General features: G+C 40.1%; 1 protein-coding gene across 1 annotated transcript; it reads left to right on the top strand.

The window, feature by feature from the left end:
* Positions 1-7411: 7411 nt before the first annotated feature.
* On the top strand, positions 7412-17920 carry TMEM138 (transmembrane protein 138). Its single transcript, XM_007440379.4, has 5 exons — positions 7412-7676; positions 8300-8522; positions 9677-9848; positions 16345-16420; positions 17080-17920. Exons 2-5 carry the CDS (start codon positions 8395-8397, stop codon positions 17190-17192), a joined length of 489 nt encoding a protein of 162 aa, XP_007440441.1. The 5' UTR covers positions 7412-7676; positions 8300-8394; the 3' UTR covers positions 17193-17920.
* Positions 17921-18583: the final 663 nt, after the last annotated feature.

The following is an 18583-nucleotide window of genomic DNA, read 5'->3' as shown; positions in this document are numbered from 1 at the left end:
TGAAAGTCAGGGAGTATAACACTGAAAACTTTGATCAGAATGAAAGCTATTTATGTGTGCCTTGTATGACAGTGAATTTAAGTACCAAGTTCTAGTGCAGCCAAATTAATCTGGCTCAGTTACCACACACATAAATCTTTTAAGACTAATTTGTGTTCACTGCCTCTATTCTTCCCATAGAATTATAGAATAATTGAGTTGGAAAGAACCACAAGAATCCTGTAGTCCAACCCTCTGCAATATGCAAAAACACTAATTAAACCATCTGTGAGAGGTGGCTGTCCAGCACTTTTAAAACAACCACCAGAGATGAAAACCTGTAACTTTCATAGGTAGATTGTTCTAGTGCTGTATAGACCTTACTATCAGGAAGTTTTCCTGATATTTGAAACAAAATCTAGGTAGCTGCAACTTAACATTTATTACTTCTGGTCCTAGTTTCTGTGGCAATAGAAGAGTTGTCAACCATATTCTCTATGGCACCTTTTTATATACCTGTGGGGGACATAGGGAATGGCCTTGAAGGACAGGAGGAAGAGCCGCTACCAAGGCAATGATCAAATAAGTGGGGCTTGAGCCTGGATCAAGAAAATAATGTGAGTAAACATCTCAGACAGGCCCCTCCCTTATTCACCCAAAGATAAAGTGAGGGAAAGGGGAAGTACATTCTGTAATGGAATGGTGTTATGAAGGCTACGCTCGAGGAGATAAGCATTCCCTTAGCCCTCAACAGGAGCGTGGGAAGTTTAAGAAGATGAGACTGGCACCACCCTAAGGAATTCATGGTGTTGTGGCTTGCTGGCTTGGGAACTTAGGTTCAGTCTGAAGAGATTTCTGTCCTGAGGTGGAAGCTAATAAACGCAACAGAACTATATTGCATTGTCTCGTGGAGTTCTTTAGGCTGAACCTGACACATTCAGACTCACAAGATTCTGTTACTATAGATGTTACAATAGTCCTGACTTGTATGGCACTGGTTTCCTGGTCTACCCTGTAGGACTGACAATACCTGAACACTTTTTTATATCCCTTCCATCTTCTCTTCTTTTGAGTCTTCCAACAGATGTTTGGGTAGTTGAAACCTCCTTTCCCAACCCCTCATCATGGTTTTCTAAGGTTTTGGATATCTATTTCAATACATATTGACTTCAATTTATATGGCCACCCATCTCAACACAACTAACACATACATAATCAACAGCCAAAGTAAAAAAAAACAAAACAACCAGCAAACAAATCAACATAATCATTGCTCAGGCTTTGTCACACATCCAGATCCCCAAGCTCAGTGACACAACCATGACTTTGAGGCCTTATGGGAGACCAGGAGGGTCAGGGCTAATCTAATCTCACAGACAAGGCTCTATCTACGTCTTCTAATTGGTTTGGAGCAGACACCTAAGCTATCCCTTCCATTAGCTTTCCAGATACTGTCCATGCTCATGTTAGCACCAATCCAATTGCCCTCTACAAAGGTAAGTTATTTCTTGACTATATAATGCTATACCATCTCCACTGTGGTATTACCTGTTCCTCTAAAACAAGGTGTACTTATTCAGACCAATGTTCCACTGGTGGGATTCATCCCACTGTTTTTTGGTAATCCCTATTATACCACACTTGTCTTTGTGCCTCATGATCCAGATCATCTTGCTTTTACCCGTACTTTGTCCATTAGCATAGAGCAGGCCTGCACAACTTTCAGCCCACCAAACAGCCTGATGAGACCTGTCAGTGTTTTTTGAAAAATAACCAATTCCACTGCTGCCCAACGTAGCTTCTGCTTAGGTTTTTGCAGCCACTTCCACCCCAAAAGACACAGTGCCAAGTCCCTCCAAGGCCTCACAGACACTGCCAGCTCCATTACTGCCACCAGGCTGCTAGCTGCCAAACAGTTGGCTGGCATGCCAGCTGTTCCTTTGTGGCCTGCAATTATTTTTAAGGTATTAATCTGGCCCTTTGCCTTTCAAGAGTTCTGCAGATCTGGTGTAGGGACATTTAAGATAATAGGTCAGCCTTCCTGTGTTCAGTTTCCCTTTTCCTTTATATCTATATTGCCTTGTTAAACTGGCTAGTCCCAAATAATTTCACTTTGCTGCTGTATTCAATCCATTACTTGGCAATTCTTTACTCATCAGTGCTCTTATGATTCCCACTCACTCTAGTTTAAAGCCCTCCTGGTTTTAAACTAGAGTGAGGTAGCCCACTATCATCCAAAAAGGTACGTTCTCTCTTTAGTAAGATGAATTCCATCTCTACAAAACAGCCCCTTCACTTCAAACCTATGTTGTTTGCACCAATGTTGCAACCAAGTTATTTTTTTTTTCTTTTCTATTACTGGACTTTTGCCTTCAACAGGAAGTTTTGATGATACCATCGCCTAAGCCCCAAGATCCTTCGCCCTCCTCCCAAAGCCATGAAGTCACTCTTGATGTTGGAGGTTATGCCTTGCAGCATCATTTGTGCCCATGTTGGTTGAGCACAAAGGGTCTGTGATCAGCAGGTCATATAAGCCACATCAGTCTTTCCATCACATTTCATATTTAGACACCTGGGAGACATTATACATGTCAAGATGAAAGATCTCGATGACAAATGGAAGCTTCAATGCCTCTCTGAAGGGAGTCAGCTACAGTTACAATCTTCCTTTTCTTCTCCTCGATGACGTGTGATAGGTCACTGTTGCTTGGATCCAGTGACAGTTTCTACTGCGTGAATCTTTTGTAACTGACTCATGCTTGTAGAAATTTCTTTGGAGGCTAGAGGTTGAAATTGGTGCCAAAGTTTAGGAGATGGTCTGCTTTGTGGTTGTTTTGCTTCTGATAGTAATTTATTGTCAGCTGTTTTTATTCCTATCCTTTGGAAAAATTGCAAGCTTCATACTGCTGTCCTGCTTGCAACATCCATACTACCATTCAATAAGTCTTAATTTAATAAATGTGGTGTAGGCATGGTATTCTGGCCTGCTATACGTAAACGTTTGCTTTCAGAAGTTCTATAAAATGACACTTTTCACAGATGAAAACCACTTGTCTTCTGGGAGAAAGGAAAATATGGCACATCTGTTGCAGGTGCCTACCAGAATAATATCTTTGGCCTTTATTTGTTTGTTTGTTTATTAAACTTGTCCCCGCCCATCTCCCCCCAATGGGGGACTCTGGGTGGCTTACAACGTATTAAAACAATAAATAAATATACAGTCAAACATTTAAAGAGGAAACATTCACAAAGAATAAAAGGAAAAGAAAAAATCCAAGAGGCCGATGGAAGCAACACCAGGCCTCTAGGGGGCTAGCCAACCCCATATCTGATGACCTCCCTCCCCACCCCAGGCCAGATGGCAGAGCCAGGTCTTCAAGTCCCTCCGAAAGGCCGGGAGTGAGGGGGCCTGTCTCACCTCCGGGGGCAAGATGTTCCAAAGGGCGGGGGCTACAGCAGAGAAGGCCCACCTTCTAGACCCCGCTAGTCAGAGTTCTTTTGCCGAGGGGGTCCGGAGCATGCCCTGTCTGTGAGATCGGGTCGGACGGGTTGAAATTGAGGGGGAGAGGCAGTCCCTTAGGTAACCTGGCCCCATGCCATGTAGGGCTTTAAAGGTGATAACCAACACCTTGAATTGAACCCGGAAGCAAACCGGTACCCAATGCAGCTCATGGAGTAATGGTGTTATATGGGTCCTTCTTCGGACCCCAAAAATAGCTTGTGCAGCTGCATTCTGGACCAGCTGAAGCTTCCGGATACTCTTCAAGCGTAGCCCCATGTAGAGCACATTGCAGTAGTCTATCTGGGAGATAACAAGGGCGTGAGTGACCGTTCGAAGGGCATCCCAATCCAGAAAAGGGTGTAACTGGTGCACAACCCGGAGCTGTGCAAAAGCCCTCCTGGCCACGGCTGCCACCTGCTCTTTGAGCAGGAGCCGTGAGTCCAGGAGGACCCCCAAATTATGCACTGGGTCTGTCTGGGGCAGTGCTACCCCATCCAGCACCAACGATGATAATGTCCCGGATACAGAGGAGCCATTAACCCACAGCCACTCCATCTTACCAGGGTTCAGCTGGAGCCTGTTGTTCCCCATCCAGACCCTCACAGCCTCCAGGCACCATGAAAGGGCAGTCATGGCATCACTTACCTCACCAGGGATGGAAATGTATAATTGCATATCATCAGCATACTGATGATACCTCATCCCATGATGGCGGATGATCTCACCCAGCAGTTTCATGTAGATGTTGAAAAGGAGCGGAGAGAGAACCAAACCCTGCAGCACCCCACAGAGGAGGGGCTGAGGATGGGACCTCTTGCTCCCTATCAACACCAATTGGGATCGGCCCCGAAGAAAGGAGGTGAACCAGCACAAGACTGTGCCGCCCACCCTGAGCCATCCCAATAGGATACCGTGGTTGACAGTATCGAAAGCCGCTGAGAGATCAAGGAAAGAGATCAAAGAGATCAGATTATGTCACCTAAATACTGTGGAGGAATAAAGAAAAAAACCCCACGTAGATAACAGAACACGGGCTGCCAGCTTAAGCCAAGTCAGATAAATCCAGCTCTTCCAGTTGTGGTGACTTCTGTTCTCTTCCCAGAATTGATCAGGAATATGTAACTGTGTCCATAAAATAAATGGTATTTTTAATCATGTACCCACACAAGTATACAAACTCACAATAGCACTATACAGTAGTTGGAAGAACAAATAGATGAGGAAAGAAAAGCTGAAGTGAGCTGTACAAGTATGAAGAAATCTAAGTGCTTTCTATCATAATCTGTCCTTCCGTGTCAACAGAATGCAGTAGGCTGCTTTGCAACAACAAAAATACTGTAACAGGAATAGTTTAGATGCCATACTTTCCTTTTTTGTTCTTTGAAAAACAGCAAAACAAGTAACACTAAAGGCTCAGATTTCAAAGCAGAGCTTTACTACAAGCCTACAAACTTCAGGCTGCTGGTGCTATATATTGTTTGAGGAACTAATACCAACCTTACTGAGTAAACAATAAAGTGCATCTCTGTGCTCTGTTTTGAAAAACATGCCTAGCCATTTTTCAGATTAACTGGTCTAAAGAGCATTAACTGTGTTGGCAAAAGACGGAGTAATTACCCACGCAATAGCATACAGATTACCAATTGCATTAATGCTTTCTAGTGAAGCAGAGTGTGCAGCTGCAGATCTAAGAAGTAGCAAATGTCTCGCACTCTCCGGGGGAAAATAAAGTAGCTTTGTCGATGGGCCAATCAAAGGCCACAGGAAGTGATATTGGCCAAAAAAGAAAAAACAAAGTCTTCTGGAACAAAATATCGGCGGGAGAACCTGCTATGATCCTTTACAAGAATGACCTTGTAGGTCACTTATAGTCACAATGATTGCAGATATTAAAGAATATCATTATTTCCTTCCTCAATCCAGTTACAACGAACCACTGTTAAGCAGATAACTGAGCAACGCGCACAATTTCTGACACCTCGCTTCCGCCTAAGTCGCAGAGAGCGTCGGGAAAGGTAGTTCCAGTCCTCAACAGCCCCTTCAACACTGTCGTTGTCGTTGCTCATTGCGGACGAAGAACTTACGCTCTTTTTCGCACTTAACCCCGCCCAATGAAGATTTCCGACTTCTCTGGATGTCTGGGAAATGTAGTTTTCTTAGCCTCACGTGTAGTTTGGAGCGAATCTCCTTTTCAGAGAGATTTAAAAGTTATCCCGCCCCTTTTTCCCGCTTCTTTTGTTTTTGCCTTTAGTACGTTTCTTCGTGTCCTCATACATATATTATAATATGTACATATATTTGCAGCCTCATGCACAAGTTCACACTGCCTCCACACTGATTCCTGTAATTTTCTCAATTGCCTGCCACGTGCAACATGTTTATGCAGACAAGTAGATGTATCAATGGAAATGTCTGTTTCTCACACACTAATTGAAAGATTACGATCCCTAGCATGAATTATTAGCTGCCTCATTCATTGAGTTAAATGTGTAAGTCCAGAAACAGAGTTTCCACATTACAGAAGTAAGTCATAATGTGGCTGGTTTGTTTTGGGTTAGGGTTATCTGATATAGTGAGCTGCACTTTAATATACCATAATAGCAATCATTATATATAATATAAATAGAAAAGTAAAATAATGGTCATTATTTCTATGAGTACTTACTTGGAGAGTTACTTATAGAAATTAATAAGGAAAATCAAGATTTTACAAGAGGTGTGATTATATTCACCCAGTACGCTAATCTTTAATTGAAATATGCTTTACTGAATTAACACATTTGTTTGAATTTGCACAATGCACTGAGCTACAAACACTCTAACCAAATTTATTTTTTATTTATTAAATTTGTATGCCGCCCATCTCCCCCAGTGGGTGACTCTGGGCAGCTCACCATAAAAGCCACAAACAGTTAGAAAATAAATACTCCCATTCATTAATTAAAATTAATTAATTAAAAAGTCAAACTAGAGAAACAAGCCCTATACATAAAAACTAAAAAACATTCAAGATGACGGGGGAGTAACATCAATTACCCCGCAAGCCACTTCCACTGGTGTGAGCCCCCATGTGGCTCCCAGGCCATCTGGCATAGCCAGGATTTCATGCTCTTCCCGAGGTGGGGGAAATTTAGTCTAGTGTGTTGTATCAATCCGGCCATGGTTAATTTATGCTTCACTTGTGTGAACCCAGAATATTGGGTTGCTAAACCATGCTTAAGTTAAGCAGGGGTAAATGCTACCTGTATGAATGGATTCTACAACTGAACTTGTCAGTAGAGCACAATGGGGGGTGGTGTGTGTGTGGTTCTAATTCGGCGATCAATTATATTGGGATTGTTAATAGCCTAGGCAAAGCATTATCCTAGTGCTGATCTTTAATATTAGAAGAGGACTACATTTACACAACTGCATCATCATCATCATCATCATCATCATTATTAAACTTGTGTATCTCCCGACTCTGAGTAGCTCACAACAATCAAAGAAATTACAATAAAATCAATAAAACATAAAAAAAAAGAAAGAAAAAGGTGGCAAACACGATGAAGAGTGCATCTACATTAGCCAAATGCTATCTTCAGTGTCGTCATGGAGAAAATCTATCTATGTGGTCGCTAGGAGTCGAAAACGACTTGATGGCACAATCAGTCTATCAATCAAAGCTAAAATTCCGTGGGAACACTAAATGAAATTCCTACTCCACAGAGCCCAAACTGCACTGACTTGCTTAACTCAACCATGGGGAAAGAGCGGGGAGCTGGTGCCAGATCGCAGCACCAGTAATCCGCCTCCGCGGGTTTTCCGAGGATCGAGACCACGCGAAGGTGCTGCCGGGCTCCGACGGGCAGCCTTCGGGAAGTGCCTCACCAGACGCGGAGCTAGTACTCCGACTCCGTCACAAGGCATCTATGGTCTCTGCGGCCGCGGCTGCACTTCCGGGCGCGCTGCTCCGGCACCTCCTCCGTGCCGCTGCGCTATCGCCATGGGGACCGATTGTGGCGGCGCGAAGTGACAGTGCGCGGGGCGCCAGCCCTGCCTTGTTTGCTCTTCGGCGTGGGCTGCGCCGGCGCAGCGGCTGAAGGTCCTCCGGTCCCTCGCGTCTTACTCAAAGCGGGACTGTACTCGATTGCAGAGAAGACCCCTATGACAGATCTCGTACCCTCCGGTTGAAGTGGGCTTGCGTTACCCTCCGGTAAGTCCTGCATTGAGCGAAGTCTGGTATCTTAGAAGGGGGCGTTTCAGCCTTTCTCACGTAAGCGGAGGTGATCGTCAGGTGCCTCTTTTCCCCCGTGGTCTCCTGTCCCAAGTCTAGAAACACCCCGTGGGTGAATTGTAGGCAGTGTTTTCTGTTTCAAAAGTAATGAAGCATTCCGTTCGGTAGCAAGTATAAACATTATGGTTGGCAAAAATAAATAAATAACAAAGAGCCAGCTTGGTGTAGCGGTTAAGGCAGCAGGCTAGAAACTGGGAGACCCGTGAGTCTGGGTAACCTCTCTCAGCCCGAGGAAGGAGGCAAGGGCAAACCACTTCTGAAAAACCTTGCCAAAGAAACTGCAGGGACTAGTCCAGGCACTCGCCAGGAGCCAACACTGACTCAAAGGCACCCAAAAAAAAAAAAAGGATTTTGTTTCATTTAGGTAAGAAGCAAGAGTCTCTCTTTTTGTCATTCTGGAGTGGAACAATCGATCATTTCTTGATATTAAGATATGACCTAAACAGTATGTAACTAGCAGCAGTTAATAAGGCATGTGTCTCTGTCTTACATTACTACATTTTTTCCCGTTTACTTTTCCATCCCTCCACATATGTCTGCAGATCTGAGGAAGCTTGCCTCCTTCGTAACATGACTATAAGGTGGTTCTGCTGCCTGGAATGCAGACACTGAGGTTCCAGAATCCTGGGGAAGAAAGATGCTCCAGACTAGCAATTACAGCCTGGTGCTCTCTTTGCAGTTCTTATTGTTGTCCTACGATCTCTTTGTCAACTCCTTCTCGGAATTGCTTCGCATGGCTCCTGTCATCCAGCTTGTACTTTTCATGTGAGTAGGAAAGACTTGCAAATGCTTCCCATTACATGTTCTTTTCAGATTACTTGGCTTTGCCACAATAACAGCGACAGAGTGAGAGCAGTGAGAGAGGGGTCTCCAGCTTTTAAAACAGTGTTGTCAAGGCCAAAATGCTCCTTGAATGGAACTGTAGACATATTTACAAGGTTTTGAGCGTGTTCATAGAGAAATGTCTCAGTCTATGTAGTGGACTCATTCATTCATTCATTCATTCATTCATTCATTCATTCATTCATTCATCATATTTATATAGCTGCCCATCTCACAAACACAACTCTGGGTGGCGTCCAGTAAAAAACCAGCCATAAAAACCAGCCACAGGACTGCAGTTTTAAGCTATGAAACAAACACTTGAGAGCCAGTTTGGTGTAGTGGCTGAAGGCACCAGGTTGGAAATGAGGAGATTGTGGGTTCTAGTCCTGCCTTAGGCACAAAGTCTGGTGGGCTGGTGACTTTCTCTTATCCCTGGGAAGAAGGCAAGGGTAAACCCACTCCAAAAATATTGCCCAGAAAACTAGAGTGACTTGTCCAGACATTTGCCAGGAATCAAGACTAACTCAGAGCCCACCCCCCAAACCCCCAAACCACTTATCAAAGAATAATGCCTACTGGGTATATTAGAATGTACCTTTGAATAAACATTCATAGGATTGTATTTTTAGTTTCTGCTCTTCCTGGGTCACTTTTATTCAGGAAAACAGAGAGAAAGCCAGACAATAGTTGATTGATATGAAGTAATGAAGTACAAAAAATGTTAAAGAAAATATATTTTTAAAAATCTAATATTGAATTGTATAGATTACGGGTAACCTGTGCTGGTTTGAACAGTGTATTAAAATGTTGCTATATGTATGATGCATTACTCAGATCATTGTGCTTAGAGAATAGCAGGGGGAAATGGAGCTGATTGCAAGCAGGGAGCTCAAAGTGACTCTTATTTCCATGGCAATCTTTTAAACAAGAGCTTTGGGGTTTCCTTTTCTTGTCATTAGTGGAACAGTAATGTCCCAGTGAGATTTCAGCAGCCCTGTTGCTGTGCTCTCTGCTTATAAAGAACAGGACCATTTTTGTAGGGCATATAGGGCTGTGTCAATCTCTGTTTCATTAAAAAGTCTTTTTCCCTACAGCATTCAAGATATTACCATCCTCTTCAATGTTATCATCATCTTCCTCATGTTCTTCAACACCTTTGTCTTCCAAGCCGGCCTGGTTAATCTTCTGTTTCACAAATTTAAAGGGACTATTGTCCTGTCAGCAGCATATCTTGCTCTGAGTATATCTTTTCACATATGGGTCATGGTAAGAAACAACTATGTTTGGCTCTTAAAGAGGTTTATTTATCTTGGATGTTGAGGAGTCCATATGATGAATCCAGAAGAAATTAAACAGATAAAACTTACACTGAAGTTCATTGTGCTTGAGTAGTTTCTTTTTCCTTCATTAAATTCAATACAAATCTCTTAAAAATTGATAGATTGTTGTGTTTTCTTGGCACTAAACTTATAATAAAATAATAATAATAATAATAATAATAATAATAATAATAATAATAATAATAATAATATAATGTTCTTGGAGGAATGCTGGCAAGAATGAGGGTAGGTAGAAGAATGTGACTTTCTACACGAGACTGTTAAAGATAATATATGTTTTGACTTTGTAACCTACTTAGGAAATTTATTTAACTGAAAAGTAGCAAAGAAATGAATTGGAAGCTATAAAAATGCAGTGCAATGGGTAGAAATTTGTAATACCTGGAATCTCTTGCAGAATACTGCTTGTAGATTTCCCTGTCTGTCTCTACTACAGTAGTAAGATCTCCCTCAAACAAGCACGGGACCTTAGTTCTTTGCCAGTTACCACTTCGGTACATAGTCTGTGCATGCAGAATTTGTAGAACAGAAACTAATTGTTAGGTGGGTTGGAGAATTTTCAAGTCTAAGTAATTAGTTACACAGATTTGGTTATTGTAGTAGGTTATCCTTTCCTTTGTGGATCAGCAGGAACCCTGTGTTATCAGTCAGGTGATTGTTTTTGTTCTACAGCAAGCTTTTTTAGGTTACTGTCCTCTCTCCAGTTGACCAGTGACATAAACTCTGATGTGGCATGTGTGAACAAGATGTAAATTAAGATGCAAGTAGTTAGTTTAGATAATCCAGGAATTTTCCTGGTATTTAAAAACAATGTAAAGTCTGAAGCTAGAAGAAGTCCTAACTATTGCAGTTTTTACTGGCTTTTTTTGCACAATATACTAATCCATGGTTTATTGAATTAATCCAGGTAGCTGAGTTTTCATAACACACTGAACCATAAACTAATCACTCTGACTAAGCTTGCATGAGGCCATGCACATTTAAGGCAAACATGTACAAACTCTGCCATTTTATTACTGTTAAATCTGTTGACATGTTTAGCTGGATCCAAGAGGACTTTCAGCTGATTTTTCATAGTAAATTTGCATCTACTATGGCTTTTTTGGACAGTTCAGTTTTTTTAATGGTTACATATTCTTCACCTAAATAATTATTTCAATTTCATCTCACATAGCTTCATACATATGCACCAGTCAAGTGTCTTCTAGTAATTTCAAATCAGTAGACATTTGTTTTATTCTTTATCGGTATAATTTATCATAGGGGATGTCTCTCACTTGCCAAAGGTATCTCATGTTGGTGGTTTCTGTGATCCGTAAAATATTTGCTTAACTTATCTGTGTCTAAGGCAGTGTTGTCCAAACTTGGCCACTTTAAGATGAGTGGACTTCAACTCCCAGAATTCTGGCTGGGGAATTCTGGGAGTTGAAGTCCACTCATCTTAAAGTGGCCAAGTTTGGACAACACTGGTCTAAGGTAACTGAATGAGTGGCCTAGCAATGATTGCATATTTTGTCTTATAAATGCCCTATTACAGATTGCCAATATTGCCAATATTATATTTAGTAAATTAGAATGCTAAGTACTCTTAGTGACAGATAGATATCTATTCATCCTCTTATTGAGCTTGCCCCTTGTGGTCTTTACAAATGTTGGTTTTCTAGACAGTATTGTTGGACATAAAACTTATACAACAAATAGCCAAGAACTCTTCAGTTTTATTATAAGTTAAATAATTCACTTGCTTTCTGGAAAGGCTTTGCAATTCAATAGAGGTCCCCATAATTTGAATTAGCAAAGATGGAGGGCTGAAGTAATTGAAACTATGGAACTTCAGGAGGTAACCAGACATGGCAAGAAGCATTGCTTTAGAACAATGATTAGAATCCCCAATTCATTTCTGGATTTTAGGTCATACAATTCTGAATTGAGCAATCCCTACCATCCTTATAATAGCCTTTTTTCACAGTATTTTTTTTTCTTTGAATGTAACAGAGGTAGTGATGATTGCATGGGTGGGAAGCATATTGCGGGTGAGTGCACGGATGTGCACACATATTTAATCCAGGCAGTTGAAATCATGGATAATTTCATTTTAAACAACATATATTCTGGTACTTGGAATACATTTTTGGGCTCAGATTAGAGTTTGTTTTTTCAGTCAGGCTCCAACTGATGGATCTTAGAGGGTTCTAATAAAAAGTTAAAGGTCCTACACATCTAAAGACAGTACATATTTGATTTATTTGGATTTTTAGAGAGGCAGAATCTATGCTGCTGTTCTTGTTTTGTGGCCCTCTAGGAACCCTTGTTAAGATAGCCATATAACAATTTCATTTACTGTTACAGAAACCTGTGGACTTGTTTGGTATAGCAGTTAATGTGCTGGCCTAGAAAGCAGGACATTGTGAGTTCTAGGCCTGCCTTAGGCATGAAAGCCAGCTCAGTGACTTGGGGCCAGTCACTCTCTCTCAGCCAAACCCACCTCACACGGTTGTTGTGGGGGACTTCGGGGGGAGTTACGGCGAACTGAAGACATCTCTGCAAAAGTAGAGCTGATGTCTGTGGCAAAGATCAAGGAACCGGTGAGTAGACTGGTTCCTCGGAATCTCTCTGGCTAAAGAGAATATGGGAGATTGCCCACATGTGCTCTAGATGGCTGCTCCTTGGAAGGAGATTGCAGGATAGCTGTTTTCTGCAGGTTTTAGTCCCAGGAGACAAAGGGATCAGCCATCATGCTTGCAATCATGGCAGAGCCCTTTAAAAGACACTAAATTTGCAAGCTTCACTTTCTAATCACTTTCAGAAATTTTCTATTAATTATCTTAAAGTTATTAGAGTCCTTCGGAATGACAAGCTTGAAAAGTCATTGGGTGAGTTTATCTTTAACTCTGAACAAAAGAAAAATTAATTATAAGTTTAAGAACTTAAAAATTTGAAATAAACAACAAAAATCTAAACAATATTTTGGCTTAAGAAAGTTATAAACAGATTAAGGATCCAGATAAATTTGGAATATTTTTACTATAAGATTTTGGAATTAATTATAAAAAATAAATAGCTTCTTGTGGGAAACAGACTTATTTTGGCTATCCTCACTATTCTAAGTCATGACAAAGATAAGTTACTTTATGATTTTAGAAAATGGACACTAAAGGGGACTAAAGATTCTAAGCAGAAGGGGAAAAAAATACAAGCCTGTCTTGATGTCAGTTAATACTGGGACTTACAAAATGGCACAAAACATTATAACATTGGAAACATTAAAGGAGATCTTTGAAGAATGGAGCCAGAAATTAGTAACTACAATAATAATAGTGTCAGTAATGATGTCTGCTTCTATGGATAGACTATGTCCAAAAGATGTTAATGAAGGAATGACAGATATGGAACAAATTTTATCTGACAAGACAGAGAAAGTACCGAAAGTGGAACTACAAATGACAAGCCAAGAGAATGATTTGGTAAAGGATGCTTTACTGGATATACAAAAGAAACTAGTTGAAGTTTAAAAATTAAAAGGGAAATACAAATGGTAAACCAAGAAAATGACCTGGAAAATGTTTTCTTATTGGATCTACAAAAGAGGTTGTTAAAGCCTTGAAGAAATCTGTGCAATGGGATAAAGAAGAATTGAAGAGGAATCAAATCCTATGACAATATTTGATTGGAGTAAATACTGTTAGAAGTAAAAGGAAGGTATATAAAGTTGGTTTATTTGATCAAAATTAAAATAAGATTTTTTTTTTGCAAAGTTCTGGCAACCCTTTATGGACTTTTTGTTGTCACCAGGATTGAAAAGTTGATGCTTTATGGATTTGCTTATAGATAAGAGATGGGATATGGGATGAAGAGATATCTGTTTGTAACCATATAGGGGGTGAAGAGTTACTAAATTTGTTTATATTTGTTGTGATGAAGGTTGGAAGTCACTTCTTTATATATTTCTTTTCTTTTTCTTTATTATATTCTTTCTTTTTTCTTTTTTTCTTTTTTCCTACACTTTTTATTCTTTTTTCCTATTCTCTTCTCTTTTTCTAAGTTTAGTTTATATTAGTTTTTACTATTGTAATCAAAATTCTTAATAAAAAACCAGGATCTTCTTGTGGGGAAAATAGGAGACGGGAGTAACTGTAAATGAAATTGTTAAAGGGTACAGCCAATCCCATCAGGATGTTGTTTTACATTATAACTGATCACACATTAATTGTAAGAAACTGGCTTATATAACAGCTCAATAAATACATGGTTTTTAGTTAATCGGTGAATGTCTTATCAGATATCAGAGGCCACATCTGTGTCTTTTCATCTCCTATTTTCGGGATCTTGTTCTGCATCTGTTCTTTAATTAATTTTATGCTTCTTCCTATATTCAAACTAATATCTTTGGTGCAGTTTGATAAAGCTATCTAGCTTGAAGAACTGTGTGGGTCCAATTGCTTGGACTGTTTAGGTCCAAACCTTGCTTAGTCAGGATTGTAAGAGGATTTTCTGGGATTTATTCTTGAGAGCTAGAATAGGTCTGAACATTCTCTATAAACCTGATGATCCGATTAACCTTTCTGTTTCTTAGCTTCTCACACTCTTCCCACATGGTGTCTGGATGCTTAATCCTTAAAATAGATTTGAAGAAGAGAGGGATGGTTTTAGTTATCTATTGTATTTTACTCTGATTATAACTAAAGTGTAAACATGAGTTCCAGGGCTTCTCAGAGGAATGAGCAATACATAATTTTCCAATTGATTCATGTATTTATGAATTAAAAAGTAAGTTCTGTAATATAATTTAATTTCTGGTTTTGTATTTTATATTTGAATATATTCTAATTGATAAAGTGAAGGACTTCTAATGTACTTTACCAAAGTTCTAGAAAAAAGTTGGGTGGGGTGTTATAGAGCAAGAAAACGATATATTTGTTGCAGTTATGTCCTGTCTTTTCTCTAGGAGTCAAAGCTTTCTCTATTTTATCGTTAAACAGTGTTCTGCTGTAAGTTAGATTGAGAGATGTGATTTCTCGGAAGTCACTACATGGCTGGGATTTGAACTGTAGCTACTACACCACAGCAATACTCACATCAATCATTGAGCTGCTGCAGTTCTTGATTGCTTGCAGAGCTTTTCCAGTTCTCTTTAAATATCTTGAATATTGTTGGTGGCCTCTTAAATTGGCTGATATTCAGGGCTGTTGTAACTTTCACACTGAGGCAATGTGGCCTGAAATGGCCTTACAAGATTTCATTTTCCTTCCCTAGACGGGCCAATTGCTACACACTGTCTTTTGTGTCCCATTTTCATGCTTTTTTTCAGTTGCTTTTTTTGGGGCAGGCACTTGGCCATGAACTGGATAGGCATCTACATTTCTACTCTTCCAGAAACAGCTGAGAGAGGGAAAGGGGAAACTAGTTTGCCAGGTGTTACCACCTCCAAGCAATCCAGGTTCCTTGAGATGGAGGCAGCTGAAAGAATAGGTTTCCCTCGGAGGGAAGTCTGTGGGATCTGTCATTGCAAAGTGCACTTGACAAAGTTATCCTGAACCAAATCAGTGCAACATTATCAAATCTCAGTTGCATCAGCTCATATTGTCAGTTGGATATGTGTGTCAATTCAAGGGGAGGGATCTTATCCTCAGAACCTAGACTGCAGTGGGACAGAACTGCAGATATGTACAAGCTTAAGACAGGGGGTTGCAATCTGGGTTTTGAAGACTGTATTTGTCAGCCCAAATTAATCTATTAAAATAAATTAAGGGGGGGGGAAATATTCTTTATCCCTCATTCTCATTCTCTCCTGGGTTACAGCCTAAAAGATTTAAGTCCTCTTTCATGAAGCTTGAATGCATGGAGTAGGCAATACTTGGGGGAATTGATGTTAAGTGAATGTTATGTTTTAGCTATAGGTTTTTCAAGATTTAAAAAATCATAGGAATGATCTGCCAGTTAGTTAACTAAGATCCAGCTGGGAAGATGGTAGCGGAATTCAGTATTAAAAGGTAAATAAAAGTGCTGTGTAAGATCAAATGAGATCCTACTTGCACATTTATATAAAAACATACAAACTGTTAAAATAAAACAAGTCTATAGATTAACGTGTAAACCAGTGCGTGATTACTTAAATGTTACTTTTATTGGGATGTACTTCAAAGTAAATGTACTATGAGTGTATGTTTGTTTTGGAAACTCTTGATTCTGCCTCTGGTCAAACAGTAGAAATTTGAACAATTAGCATGAGAAGCGCTTGAACACAAAGCAATATATTGGGGATTAAGTACACATTAAACTAGAGTGCATGTTTGCATTTGTAGAATGCTTAATTATTCGATGATAAACACTACTGACATTTCAAGAGGAAAAATTTGATGCTACTTTCCAATTACAGAAAAGTTGGATGTAAGGTATTTCATGCCTTTTTTTTTTTTAAATAGAACCACCGCTGGAAAAATTCAAACCAGTTTGTATGGACTAATGGACTGCAGACTCTGTTTGTTTTCCAGAGACTGGGTAAGAATTAAGTTGTATCATTTCCCTTTGTGTCATGCCTTCTGAACATTTTAATGAAGATGGCCTAGTCAGCATTTCTCCTATGTAAGCAGATGGAATGGCATATGAGAAATTTAGGAATTGTGTCAGTTATCTATGTCAGACATTAGATCATTTAGTTCATTATTGTGTACAATCACCAGCCAATGGTTCTTTGAGTTTTCAGGCAACATTTTCCAATCCCTCTGTGAAGATACTGGGAGTTGCATACAAACAATTTGCCCTTCCACAGATTTGCTAGTAAATACTTGTTTGTAGAGAGCTTTGGAATATTCCCCCAAACTAGAAGTCCCCTTAGGAACAATGGTGAAATTTTCTTGGCTGGGGGGAAATTGGAGAGCCAGTTTGGTGTAGTGGTTGAAGGCACTGGGCTAAATACTGGGAGACTGTGAGTTCTAGTCTTGCTTTAGGTACAAAGCCAACTAGGTAAGTCTGGACCAGTCACTCTCTCTCAGCCCTAGGAAGAAGCAGTGGCAAACACTTCTGAAAAATGTTTCCAAGAAAATTACATGGACTTGTCCATATAGTCATCAGGAGTCAAGAATGACTTGAAGACACACATACACAAAAGTGAGGGGGGGAATTGGGGATCTTGATAACGCAATTCTTTTTGATTGCAGTGGCTGTGCTATACTACTATTTCTACAAGAGGACAGCTGTTCATCTGGGGGACCCGCGTTTCTACCAAGACTCTCTTTGGTTACGGAAAGAGTTTGCTCAAGTCCGCAGCTGAGAGCTACTTCTGAATTATATGGAGCTGCTGGAATGTTAAAGAGACCTTAATCAGTATCTTGGAGCAAGTTCTCTCTCTTTTTTTTTTATAGTCTGATGATTTTATAGTCTGATGATTTTTAAATCATCTTATGAGATGATTTAATGCATGATACTATTCTTCTGTGGAGTCTCTGTCACTACATATCAGCTTCCATGCATCCTCTCAGATCTCCATACTGCACTTTCAGGAGTTGGTTGCAATTTTATTGAGGAATATCTGAAGTGCCAAATTGGTTTGGCTGAGAACTCTGAGTAGCAGTGCTGCAGTTTCTTTTGACAAATGGATTCCGTCAATCCATTTGCTCTCTCTGACAAAAAGGTTTCCCGCCTTTATTATAGGCAGTGCAATTAGTTCCAAACCTTTACAGTAAGCAAATGTATTCTCATTGACTTTGATTTTTCTTTTGTACTTATTTTTATAAGTTATGAGAAAATAAATCTGCCATTTTGCAATAGCCATAGTGTAACTGTTTTTTTTTCTAGGATCTAATAGTAACAGAGGATTCATGTCAGTTTAAGTTTTAATATTCTATGTGCATATATTCATTTTGTTGACCTTAAATTGAACCGCACAAATTGTAACATTGCATTATAATCAGAATCAGGGAAAGAAGCATATTATTTAACTTGGTTTCATGCCAAGCCATGATGTATTTAGCCTTGATTCTTTGCATAATATACTAAGCAAAAAATAAAATGTATTTTGTCTGAATACTATTTGTTCAGCAAGTCCCTGAGTTGGGTATAATGCAGATTGAGATAGCAAACCTTGTTATTAAAACAGAAGATCCAGGCAGCTTTATATTTTAGAATCATAGTGTAGGAATCCAAATGAAAGCATGCCCGACAGGTAACTGTTTAGCCTCTGTTTGAACATATCCAGTGAGAAAGAATCCTGCACTGTGGAGTGATACGAAACACGTGTTAATCCTATGTGGGACATTCTTTCAAGGTTTTGAAGAGTGCTACTATATTTCCCTTCAGTCTTCTCCAGGTTAAACACTCCTAATACCTTCAATCTTTCTTCCTAAGGCTTGTTTCTAGTCCCCTGAAGGTCCTTCTCTGAACCCCCGTCAGTCTCTGATCCGTGAGAGTGGAGCAATGAAGGTTGCAGCTCCTGACACCCCACCACTACGGTGCAAGCACAGCAGATGATCCAGGGGATGGGTGCCCCCCCATAAAACAGGAGCAGAAAGCCCCCCCACCCACAGCACAGAGCAGGTTTTGGCAGGTGGCTAAGTTTACTGTTCTAGCTGTCTGTCAACACCTCCTCTCTGCCCCATTAGGGAAAGCCTTAAGTGAGCGTTTTTCCTACTAGCAGAGAAATCCACCAATTGCTGCAACTTAAAC

Source organism: Python bivittatus, unplaced genomic scaffold (assembly GCF_059951505.1).
Source record: "Python bivittatus isolate LINGU-HERP-01145 unplaced genomic scaffold, Pbiv_v1 ctg000480_np1212, whole genome shotgun sequence".
Taxonomy (NCBI): domain Eukaryota; kingdom Metazoa; phylum Chordata; class Lepidosauria; order Squamata; family Pythonidae; genus Python; species Python bivittatus.
The sequence above is the reverse complement of the archived record's forward strand: the minus strand, read 5'-3'. Positions and strand labels throughout refer to the sequence as shown.

Coding starts and splice junctions, on each gene's coding strand:
- TMEM138 (XM_007440379.4), top strand. CDS start 8,395: ATGCTCCAGACTAGCAATTACAGCCTGGTGCTCTCTTTGCAGTTCTTA. Junction 9,849..16,344: donor CTTTTCACATATGGGTCATG/GTAAGAAACAAC, acceptor TTTTTTAAATAG/AACCACCGCTGGAAAAATTC. Junction 16,421..17,079: donor GTTTGTTTTCCAGAGACTGG/GTAAGAATTAAG, acceptor TTTTGATTGCAG/TGGCTGTGCTATACTACTAT.